Source organism: Mustela lutreola, chromosome 12 (assembly GCF_030435805.1).
Source record: "Mustela lutreola isolate mMusLut2 chromosome 12, mMusLut2.pri, whole genome shotgun sequence".
In the NCBI taxonomy this organism is placed as follows: domain Eukaryota; kingdom Metazoa; phylum Chordata; class Mammalia; order Carnivora; family Mustelidae; genus Mustela; species Mustela lutreola.
In genome coordinates, this window is record NC_081301.1 from 37,766,156 (window position 1) to 37,777,992 (window position 11,837).

At 43.6% G+C, this 11,837-nt stretch overlaps 1 protein-coding gene across 11 annotated transcripts in view; it reads right to left on the reverse strand.

The window, feature by feature from the left end:
* Nucleotides 1–11,490, reverse strand: part of NFX1 (nuclear transcription factor, X-box binding 1) — an 81,405-nt gene extending 69,915 nt beyond the window's left edge. For all 11 annotated transcript variants that reach the window (XR_009346295.1, XR_009346294.1, XM_059141543.1 and 8 more), the window contains exons 1-2: nucleotides 11,339–11,490; nucleotides 6,180–7,181 (exon numbers count right to left, since the gene is read on the reverse strand). Coding sequence is in view for 9 of the 11 variants with exons in the window: in XM_059141543.1 (XP_058997526.1) it covers nucleotides 6,180–7,181; nucleotides 11,339–11,363 (1,027 nt within the window). In the remaining 2 variants the exon portion in view is untranslated. The remainder of the gene's footprint in view (nucleotides 1–6,179; nucleotides 7,182–11,338) is intronic.
* Nucleotides 11,491–11,837: the final 347 nt, after the last annotated feature.

An 11,837-nucleotide genomic window follows, 5' to 3' on the forward strand; every position in this document is an offset into this window, starting at 1 on the left:
AGCCCAGGATAAAGGCTGAAATACATCTGTCTGATGGGTGTGACAAATAGAAAGGCATTAAAGACTTACCAGTAGCTGTGAGTCAAGTGGTGGTGATGGCAGAAGTCTGAGAAGTGAACCAAAATAGGTAAAAGGAAATAAAGTGGTGATTCTTGATTAGACTAGAATGGAAGGAAACACGGGGTGGAGGTGGGGGACAGCGAGGGGGGCATATGACAAGGGAAGTTTTTTCTTTCAGAGTGTGTGCAGACTTGGGAAGACAGCTTCAGGCTGAAAACTTGGAATGGTATGTGTGAAAAGGCTGCTGAAAGAAAACAAAGATTTTAGAATGGGTGAAAGAAAAGGAAGCTAGGCACAGATGTCTCGAGTTTGCATTAAAGGGAGCAAAAAGCTGAGAAAATTATGCCTGATGATCTCCCCTTTGTCTGTGAAGAGGCAAGGAGGTCCACTGAGTTTGAGGGAGACGAATGGCAAGAAGGTCTGAGTAAGCCTGGAAAAGATTTGGAGTAGTCTTGGATGAAAATGAGAAGGGCAGCTAACCAAGGCCATATAAGGGGAAATGTGCAGTACTGAAAGTCAACTGAAGTTGGAGAATCACAATCAAAAATGTTTACTGAGAACCTACTGTGTGCCAGGCATTGTTTAAACACTAAGAATACATGGTAAACAACCAGACAAAAATCTACTGCCCTTAGGAAGTTACTACCCAGTAGGGGAAGGGAAACAATAAATAATGAAAAGTTATTAAAATTATATGAAAACGCATAACCATAGACAGTATGAATTTCAATTCATCATTGAATAGTGATAAGTGCTACGGAGAAAAATAAACCAGTAAAGGATAGGGAATGCTGGTGGTGGGGGAAATACTTGAGTTCTAAAGAGGGTGATCAGGAAGACTTCCCTGAGAGGGTGAGTCTGCAGCAGCACCAAATCTGTACTATCATATGATTTCCTGGAACAGCATTCTGTTAGTCAGATGGAGCAGAAAAGGTAGACTGCAGTATCAACCCAGGGTGGGCGTTCTGCCAAATGGTTTGGCAGAAGGATAATACTTTAAAATTACATTAAGGCTCAGCCTGAGGAGGGAATAAAGAATGAGAAACAGCTGATGATACAGTTAGTGGGTGGAACAGACTCCAGAGTGCCAGAGGACAGGAGGTTATGGTCAGAAAGTAGTAGTGGGTATGGAGGGATAATGAAGATGAAGGTCACTGTGGCTGAGAAGATCAAAGGACGTGAGAATGGTATAATCCATATGATCACTAAAGTCTTGCAGAGTAATAGCAGGATTTATGGTAAATCAGTGGTTCTCAAATCAGAGTCACTTGGAGGCTTGATAAAAAATAAGACTACTGGGCCCTACTCCCAGAATTTCTGTTTGTTAAGACGGAGGTGAGACCCAAGAATATGCTTTTCAGCTGCTGGTCTGTAACTATACTTTGAGAATCACTTTGGAAGAGGAAAGATATAGGCAGGAGGCATTAATAAATGACACTAGGGCTAAAACATGACAAAGATAAAGAGACATGGGAGGTGATGTAGCCAAAAAGTGATGTACCGGAGCAGGGATTCTGAAACAAGGTAGAAATATAATGGGGTTCAGAAAGGACACTGAGAAAGGAGCAGGCTCTTCCCGTCTTCCCGAAACTAAGGCAAGTGGGATAAAGGAAAAGAGAATGCTCTAAACAGGCTGCCCGGAAAGGGGTGAGCTTGAGAAGGCCACAGATTAATTAAAAGTAGGAGCAGAGCAGAAATGGACTAAGGATATAGGGGATCCTATTACCAGAGAAAGAGGGATCCAGACAGTTTGGGAGAACAGGAGCAGTGCTAGTTTCTCTCGGTATAGAACAAGAATAAGCAAAGACCACTCTCAAGCAGCCAGGGAGACTTTTATCTGGGGTCACCCTCTCTTTCCATTCTAATCACGCTTTCACCTCCACTACTCTACCAAAACTGCTCTTATCAAGACCAATAACCTTCACACCACCAAATCCAACAATCAATATGAAGTTGTCCTCTTGCTGGATTCATCAACAGCATTTGGCACAACTGATCCTTCTCCTTGAGCTCTTTTTTTTCAGTTTGGTGTTTAAAACATGGTTAACTTCTGGGCACCCAGGTGGCTCAGAGGGTTAGGCCTCTGCCTTCAGCTCAGGTCATGATCTTAGGATCCTGGGATCGAGGCCCACATTGGGCTCTCTGCTCAGCGGGGAGCTTGCTTCCCCCTCTTTCTCTCTGCCTGCCTCTCTGCCTACTTGTGATCTCTCTCTGTCTGTCAAATAATTAAATAAAGCCTTTGGGGCACCTGGGTGGCTCAGTGGGTTAAAGCCTCTTCCTTCGGCTCAGGTCATGATCACTGGTCCTGGGATTGAGCCCCACATCAGGCCCGCTCAGCAGGGAGCCTGCTTTTCCCTCTCTTCCTGCCTGCCTCTCTGCCTACTCATGATCTCTGTCAAATAAGTAAATAAATAAACCTTTAAACAAAACAAAACAAAACATGGTTCACTTCTGTGATGCCTGGGTGGCTCGGTTAAGTGTCTGCCTTTGGCTCTGGTCATGAACACAGGATCCTGGGGTCAAGCCCTGTATTGGGCTCCCTGCTCAGAGGACAACCTACCTCTCCCTCTCCCTCTGCCATTCCTCCTGTTTATGTTTTCTCTCTCAAATAAATAAATAAATACTTTAAACAAACAAAAACATGGTTCACTTCCTAGTTCAATTCCTACTCATTCCCCATCTCTTTTGATGGGTCCCTATCTTCTAACCTTGAAACACTGAGGTATAGAAAGGCTCTACCCTCCAATCTTTCTTCTCTAACTACACTCACACCTTAGGAGACCTCTAGTCTGTTAGAGGACTCAGTGCTGAAAGTTCCCAAATTTAAATCTCCAGTCCAGATCTCTGCCTGAATTTTTAACTCCCTAATTCTCTTAATTTTCTAAACAAGGAGTAGACAAAACAAAACATATCCCAAAGCATCTTTTCCAACAAGGGAAGACCAAGAAAACCTTTCCAACAAAAAGACTAAGAAAGACTGAGAGGAGACCAAGGAGACATGATGGGTGACTAATGTCAACCTGGTATCCTGGACTGGATGCTGGGACAAAAAAGGATGGCAGTGGGAAAAAATGGCAAAGTCCAAATGAAGTCTACAGTTTAGTTTATATTACTGTTAATTTCTTAGTTTTGACCAAAGGCCAGAGTTGGTTATATAAGATATTAACATTAGACAAAGCTGGGTGAAGGATCTATGGGAATTCCCAGTACTATCTTTGTAACTTTTCTATAAATCTAAAATTATCTCAAACTGAAGATTTTCAAAACAAACAACACCTTTTCTCTCCCAGCAGTTTTACCACTTCAGTATCTGGCAATTCTGTTTTTTTTTTTTTTTAAAGGTTTTATTTTTAAAATAATCTCCATAGCTAATGTGGAGCTCGAACCTATAACCCAGAGATCAGAGTCACATGCTCCACGGACTGAGCCAGTCAGGTGCCCCAGCAATTCTAATTTTACATTACTCAGACACAAAAGCCTTGGCTTGGTCCTTGACTCCTCTCATTCTCTCTTGCAGCCAACATCTTGTCTATTTGCAAATCCTAAGAGTTTTATCTTCCAAATACATCCAAAGTGTAACGCTCTTACCTCTTCCAACACTACTACCCTAGTCCAAGTCTCTATCATCAACTATGTGAATTACCGCAACAGCCTCCTAACTTGTCCCCTTGCTTACTTAAGAGCCAATTCTCCAAACAGCAGGGTGAGTGATTGTTTTAGAATGCTAGTAATATCATGTCATCCTTTTTCCCTAAAACCTTGAGCTGCTTCTCATATTCTTTTTTTTTTTTTTAAGATTTATTTATTTATTTGACAGAGAGAGAGAGAGAGAGAGATCACAAGTAGGCAGAGAGGCAGGCAGAGAGAGAGGAAGGGAAGCAGGCTCCCTGCTGAGCAGAGAGCCCGATGTGGGACTCGATCCCAGGACCCTGAGATCATGACCTGAGCCGAAGGCAGCGGCTTAACCCACTGAGCCACCCAGGCGCCCCTGCTTCTCATATTCTTAATCAGAACCAAGTCCAAGGGCTTCACATGATCCAGTCCTTGTGACTTCTCTGACCTCCTCTACTGCCCGCCTCTTCCGTTGCTCACAATGTCTCCCCTCCACCCGAATCTAAACTTGATTCTCCCTCTGCTTGGATATTCTTCAGAGAGCCACATGGTGCGCTGCTGCATTTCCTTCTGGTCTCTATTCAAGTGTCTCCTCAAACAGACAAACCTAGTTAGACAAATGCTGCTGTTACTGTCCTTTTAACCAGATTTATATTCTCGTTAGCCCTTACCCATCACCTGGCATATTAAATTTTGGTTTAAGAACTTTCTGCCTGCCTTCCCTACCAGAATGTGAATTTCACCAGTACTGTACCCCCAGTATTGAGAATAGTGCTTATACATAAATATTTATTCAATAAATGTGAATAAAATATTCTCAAAAATATGTGGGTATGTGAGGTCAAGAGAGATTTCTTAGGCAGAACTCTTAAGATGGCGAAAGATTCCCATATGCATACAGGTGTGTGTGCCCTGTATAATCTTCTCCCCTTGAGTACGGGTGGGGCTGATCTAATCAGGCGAACCCTTTCAAAAGAGTCTAGGGATCAAAGATAGAAGTCAGAGAGATTTGAACAATCTGTAACACATGTGTTCTTAAAGACCTTGAAATAGAAAATTACCATGTTGTGTAGAGGGCCATGTGGTAGGAAATTGCAGGTAACCTCTAAAAGCTCAGTGACCGCCCCCCAGCCAATAGCCAGCAAGAATATGGGGGCCTCATTCTACACCCATAAGGAACTATATCTTACCAACAACCAGTGAGAGGAGAAGAGAATCTTATGACTCAGATGAGTTGCCTCCCTGGCCAAATTCTAGTCCTGGGAAGCTCTGATTAGAGAACTTGGCTAACCCCTAACCAGACTCCTGACCCAAAGAAACTGATATAATAAATGTGTTCTCTTAAGCCACTACACTTGTGGCAATTTGTTATAAAGCGAAAGGAAACTATTAACCAGCCTTACGAATTCAAAAACAAGTCTAGTATATCATTACTTTGGTTCACATACAGGTTGATGTCCCAGAGGAAGAAGTGCCTAATGAAGCAAATGAGAACTAGAACTATTAAGCCAGTGTGAAAACAGACCAAGGCAGGAGGTAACTTCATGTGTTGGGCTGGGCTATGTACACTGAACTGGAGAGAGACCAGATGGTGAAGGTCCATGAGGAAAAGCTACTGGAATAAAGGTGGTTAGCCTAGATGAAATACATACCTAGGGAAAATGAGAAGTGTCTTCAAATACCGCAAAAAAGTTGATCTGCAATTAGGGGGAGGGGAACTGTGAGGAGAGAGACTGGTTGCTGTGTTGCTTCAGAGGGCAGAACTTGAACCAGGGCATAGAAAGTATTTACTGGAAAGAAGTTTTCAGTTTAATGTAAGGAAGAACTTTCCAACAGCCAGAGCTGAGTACTTATTATGTTCTAAGAGCTATGTTAAGCAACAGGATATAAAAATGAAGAAAGAGGTGTGTCTGGGTGCTCAGCTGGTTAAATGTGGGACTCCTGATTTTGGATCTGGACATGATCTTGGGGTCGTGAGATCGAGCCCCGCATTTGGCTCTGTGCTCAGCTGGGAGTTTGCTTGGGATTCTCTCCCTCTACCTCTCTCTACCCTCTCCTGATGTAGTGTGACAGATGGACTAAGAGAAAGAAACTGAAGATGGCAAGAGTGGTCAGGACCTCCTGCAGATAAGCAGACAAGAGACAAGTTCCTTGCAGGCTGGAACGAGGAGAGGTAGTGGAGATGTCATCATCCCCTACTTGTGCTTTCATGATTAGAAATAAAAAATCTTGTAACCAAACATCTGTAGGACCCATATCTGCATTTTAAAAAACCCTTACTAAATTTCTTGTCTGTTAAGAAAAAAAGTTCCCTATTTGTATTTGCTTATGATATATATAAACTAAGTGGTTACCTACTAGGGTGAGGAGCGAGTGGTGGCAGGACCCAGGCAGATAATGAACAAGGATAGAAAGAGCTGTTTCACTGTGATTTCTGGTTCCTCAACTGTGTGAATTTATTATCTATTAAAAATAAAACAAAACAAAACATTTCCAGATAGATTTACCTGTGTGTGTTTCCACATTCTTTAGCACATGGTTCTGTTTGCCTCGGGGGAAAGATGTTACTTGAGGATCCTGCCTCCTTACAGCACATTTTTCTGGGTCAATCCTTCTGGAAGACTTGTTGACGACTGCCAAGTTCCCATTGTCACAGGCAGATTTAGCTGGTCTTTCATTAGGATTATCCTTTGGAATGGGGGCCATGTTGTTCCTGGGTCCGGCATTTGTAAGTCGTTGGCCCTCTTGTTTTGGTGGATTCCTGCCTGGTCGTGGCCTGGCCCCTTCCACTTCCCAGGGAGGCCTTTTCTGTGGGTATCTTCTCTGCTCATTGCGTCTGGCTACATATCCATCCAATACTCCTTTTTTAAAGGATGTATCCAAAGAGTCAGGGTGCATAACCCCCACAGGTTTGGGATTTTCAGGTCCAGCATCCTCGGATTTTGGAGTCATTCTGTTACCCCACTCACATTTGAGTTTTCCCTTGACTTTTGGTCCTCTACCATAACTGTACACAAATTGGGCTGCTTTTTTGGGTTTTGCTCCCCTGGGATCTGCACCAACAATTTCCTTCTCATTCTCAGAAGGGCTGTGTTCTCTGGGGTTTGTCCCACTCTCTGACCTACCCACACTTTCTAAGCCAGCTGCATCTGAGGTCTGCTCAGTGAGATTCTGTACTTTCTTGACTTTGATATGCTGTTTTTCACTCCTCAATTTCTGCCAAGGTTGGTTCTGAAGGCCATGGTTCTTGAGTGATTTGTTAGAAGCAGAGGACTGAAAAGAAATCTGCTGACTTTTAGGTTTGCTTCCCAAAGGATAACCATGCTGATGAACAGCAGAGATGTCATCATAAGGGACTTGCCTGGAAAGGGGACAGGGAGGTGGTGAACTATAATTTCTTCTACCAATCCTATTAGAATCTAGTCTCCTTTGACTCCCACAACTTAGACCAGAATTTTTTCTCTCCTGAGGAATAAACTCAGCAGCATCTGTGTTGAATTTAAAAGTACCTAGGACATAAAAAAATAGACATGTCAGTGAAGAAATAAATTATCACCCATGAAACCCAGAAGACTCTAAGTCATTATCTAAACATTACTTTCCTAAAGACTTGTATAAATACAACAGGCTCTTAGTGAGGCCTAGGTTTCCTGTGAATATGATGGGTTCAAGATGCTTGTGGAACACTGACCATTCCATGTCCAGTAACCTCACCAATAGCCACTGCTAAGAACTACTAACTAAAACTCCTCACCTGGGTGACCAAGCATTATTATTATTATTAGCATTTTAAATGTAAGCTCCATGCTCTATATGGGGCTTGAAATCACAACCCCAAGATCCAGAGTCACATGCTGTGCCAACTGAGCCAGTCAGGCATCCTGATGAGGCATGATTTATGTATCTAGTTACTTTATCAAAAAATTCAAGTCAGCAAACAATTTGGGGGTGAGAATCAAATGAGCAGATTCCATGTGGTCTTTCAAAACTCTTAAGGTAGCATTGTGTAATATCAAGTAAACAGGTTTTGAAGTCAGCCAAAATCAGTTTGAAGTCTGGCTCTCCAATTTATCATAGGAGTTTAGGAATATCATTTGATTGCTTTTAGCCTTCATTTCCTCATCCTTAACAGAAGATGATACTATTTCAAAAGGCTATTGTGAAGTTTAAGTAAAACTTCATATAGATAGTACTTAACATAATGAGTATATTAGTTCTCATCTCTTCCCCCAACCCAGGAATATATTTTAGGTTTTCCATATATAACCTTTATAATATAGTCCAGAATACGAGTCTCAAAAATTAAGTATATGCCTTTTCAACCCACTCAATTCCTTCCCCCAATGTAATTTTTTTCCCCTGAAGCCCAAAGAGTAAATGATTTGCCTAAGGACACAACACTAGTTAGTAGAAAAGTCAGAATTATGTGTAAAATATGGATTATACAGTTGACCTCTGAACAACACAAGTTTTGAACTATACAAGTCCACTTATATGTCAATTTTTTACAGTACTGTAAATGTATTTTCTCTTCCTTTTGATTTTCTTGATAACATTTTATTTACTCTAGCTTACTTCATTGTAAGAGTACAGTATATAATACATATATCATGCAAAATATGTGTTACTTGACTGTTTATGTTACTGGTAAGGTTTCTAGTCAATAGTAGGCTGTTATTTGTTAAGTTTCTGGGGAATCATAAATCATCATGCGATGTTTAAGGGTCAACTACACTACGAATCAGTGGGGCTTGGAAGACATGGGTTTATGACCTTGCCATCACTTGTGTCTTTATGCAAATGACTTAACCCAAATTTTCTTATAAGGAATGGAGAAATTAACAATCCCTACATGTTGCTATGAAGAATAAAGCAAATTAGTAACATACATAAAGTGGTTAAAATGGTGCTTTATTTTTGCAGTTAGGACTACAGGCTATCTAAAACACAGACCTGACCTCAGATGGGTGCAGTGCAGAGTGTGGGTTTCAGGTTTAATAATAAATGTTAACACTTATTAGGTAATTAACATGTGCCAGGCACTATTCTAAATACTTTGTATCTGTTAACCTATTTAATCCTTACATTCCTGAGGAGAAAGGTGACACTGAGAAATTTACTTGCCAAAGGCCACAGAGGTGTTCCAAAGCAGACTCAGGATTCCACCCCAGGCTACATGGTCCTAGGTACCACACTCTTACACTGCACTGTCAGAGGCTGGGAGGTGGGTACCATAGAAACATATACTGAAGAACTGAACGAGATCATAAAGGTCATAGGGTAACCTCTCACTCAATTCAGGATGTGTCCTGAAAGCATTCACAAAGGCAATTCTGGGGATTGGGTGGAAAGCCTTACAAAACAAAGAGGATTATAAAGATTCAGAAGGTGGCAAAGGAGATGTTCCAGAAACATTAAGAGAGAACATAAAGGTGGGAATGGGTAGATTAGATCAAGTGGGTGTCATACAGTCCGCTCCTTCTTGAAGAAACAAAGTTGGAAAGAGGCAGAAGAAAAGTCAGTTAAGTTGTCCGAACAGCCTAGTAAAGGATGGGAAGAACGTGTTCCATGCTAACCAAGAAGGAGTCGATGCAACTAGGGAGTCTAAACAGGGAAGCACTATTCAAACACAGTATGGTTCCACTAGACATGAGGTAGTTGGTAATGCCTTCAGAAAGACCCTTGAGAGATAGGAGGAAGGGGAAAAAAGAGCACAAAAACCAGGAATCTGCACCTGAGACACAAAGATGTGAGATACCTTCTTTTTCTCCTCAGTATTTTAAGTAGCTGGAAGTTACTCAGTAAATAGAATATAAGTGGTACCCTAGATCAAAGATAACACAGCAGCATAGTAAGTGTCCAATAGGTGAGAGGAGAAGAATAAGGGGAAATCCAAGAGATTATGAAGTCAAGAAACAAAGCTGGCATTGGAGAATCTGCCCATGGGCAGAAAGACATACCTGAACCTGTTACTGAGGACAGGAGTGGGCAAGAGAACTAAACCCTGAGTGGAGATGGGAGGTGTGGGCTAAAGATGATGCTGAATTAAGAGCATGGAGTAGAAACCAAGGCAAAAGCAAATTAAGGGGGACATAGGGGTGGCTCAGTTGGTTAAGTGTCTGCCTTTGGTTCAGGTCGTGATCCCAGGACCCTGGGATTGAGCCCCGTGTGGGGCTCCCTGCTCAAAGGGGAGCCTGCTTCTCCCTCTGCCTACTGCTCCCCCCACTTGTGCTCACTCAGTCTCTCACTTGGGCTCTCTCTCTGACAAATAAGTAAATAAAATCTTTAAAAAAGAAAAGAAAAAAAGTAAACTAAGGAACAGGAGAGGGACTGGAGAGGTCTCTGGACTAGGAAAATATGCCATAGTAGATGTGGGGGTGGGTAGCTCAAACCTGGGGCACAACAAGGAAGGCCAAAACTGTACCTCACAACTGGCCTCACCCATTCCTGCCTCAAATGGGCCAGAAGGGAGCCTGAGGATGGGAAGATCAATGGATCCAGTTTAGAAGATCTGGGGTGAAAAATGGGTGGGAGAATAATAAAACACCACACAAACCTAAAAGGTTCCCATCCCGCAAGATTTAAAACCTAAATCAGGACTAGGGTTTGACAAATGCAACTTTTCTGACCAAGACCCAAAGTAACAAGTACATTTTAGTGGCCACCCAGAACACAAACATACATATACTCTTCTTGGTGCCCCAACACCGGTAAGTGGCAGAACTAAGACTAAAATCAATGTTTACAAACCACATGCTGCAAACTGCTGTCCTGTTTTTCCAGAAAGAGTGGGTCCTGAAATGAAATCAATGTAGTGGGTTGTGACAAGTATTTCTTCAAAGAAAAGAGAAAATAGAGTGTATTGCAATTAGTAAGAAAAAGGATTACCTCCTAAAACTTCCGGTTCTTTTTTATATTATACACATATGTGCACTAAATCAGATGTAAAATGTTTCTTTTTGGTGTCTGCCCAAAAGTTTGGAGAACAAAGACCTAAAGTACACCTTGAAGGAAATGGAAATGGATGCTACATGAACAGCCAAACGAAGCTGTCTACACACAGAACCAACCCCAAGATAAGTGAGCTAACAATTACGGAACAGGTACTGTACAGGGCGGGAGCCTTCACAGGAATTTACTTATTCACCCCCAGCCGATGGATGAGGAAACTGAGACTCAGCCACACTGCGTGGCACTCTGAGAATAGAAACCACTGGTGTTCGGCTCGCGCTCGCTCTGCTGCCCCAGGACGCGCCACCCCGCCACGCATCGAGAGCCCGCCACCGTCACGGGCGTCACGGGCGGTGACTCCGCCGACGCCCGCCTGTTGGAGATTAGTGCGGCCTCTGCCCCAGTAGAGCTGGGCTGAAGGCGGGACGCCCACATCGATTCACTGGGCGCCGGGAAAAACCCGCTCTCCCTGGAAACCCAGCTGCGGGGCTTCACAACCCAGTGGAGGACGGTCGAGGTCTCGGTACCCACGACGCGCGTGGCTTGGCCCTTCCGAGCCACTATCCCGAGCCCTGGTTTCCACTATCCCGAGCCCTGGTTCTCACTATCCCGACCGCCACTCTCGCGGTATGAATGGCCGGAGCCCTAGGACTCGCCACTGACCCAACTTCCGCTCCCCGAGAGGGGCCCAGTCCCGCGCGGGCCGGGACAGTACCTGAGACAGGAGGCGCCTCCGCCATCCCGTGCCGCAACACCTAAAGCGAGCCCTGCAACCTAGAGAGGGCTGTCACCCGGTCACGTGTCCTCGACTTCCGGCGCCGCAAGAATATTCGCATCTGCGCGCGGGGTGGATGGCCACGGAGGTTGCGCGGCCTAAGAGAATTGGGAGGTGCGTCCGTGACGTCAGACATAAGCGCCAGGCGCTGGCCTGGAGGAGGAGATTAGAGGCTGGCTGTAGGTGGGGAGGATCACGTTTGTGTGCTGGCAGGAATTTGCGTAGTCATTGTTTTTCGTTTTGAGATTCACGGTGTTTTTTTTTTGCTACTGTGCTCTTTTGTTCTGGCACCCAGCTAACTTCACCTGGCCTTCCGCAGTTAACTCAGACGTCACTTTCTACCTGGAGTAGTGTGGCTTTGGGGTTAGAAAGCAACAAAAAACCCCGCTAAGTAGTCAAAAGGGAACCTGAGTAAAAATACGCGCAAACAAAAACCCGA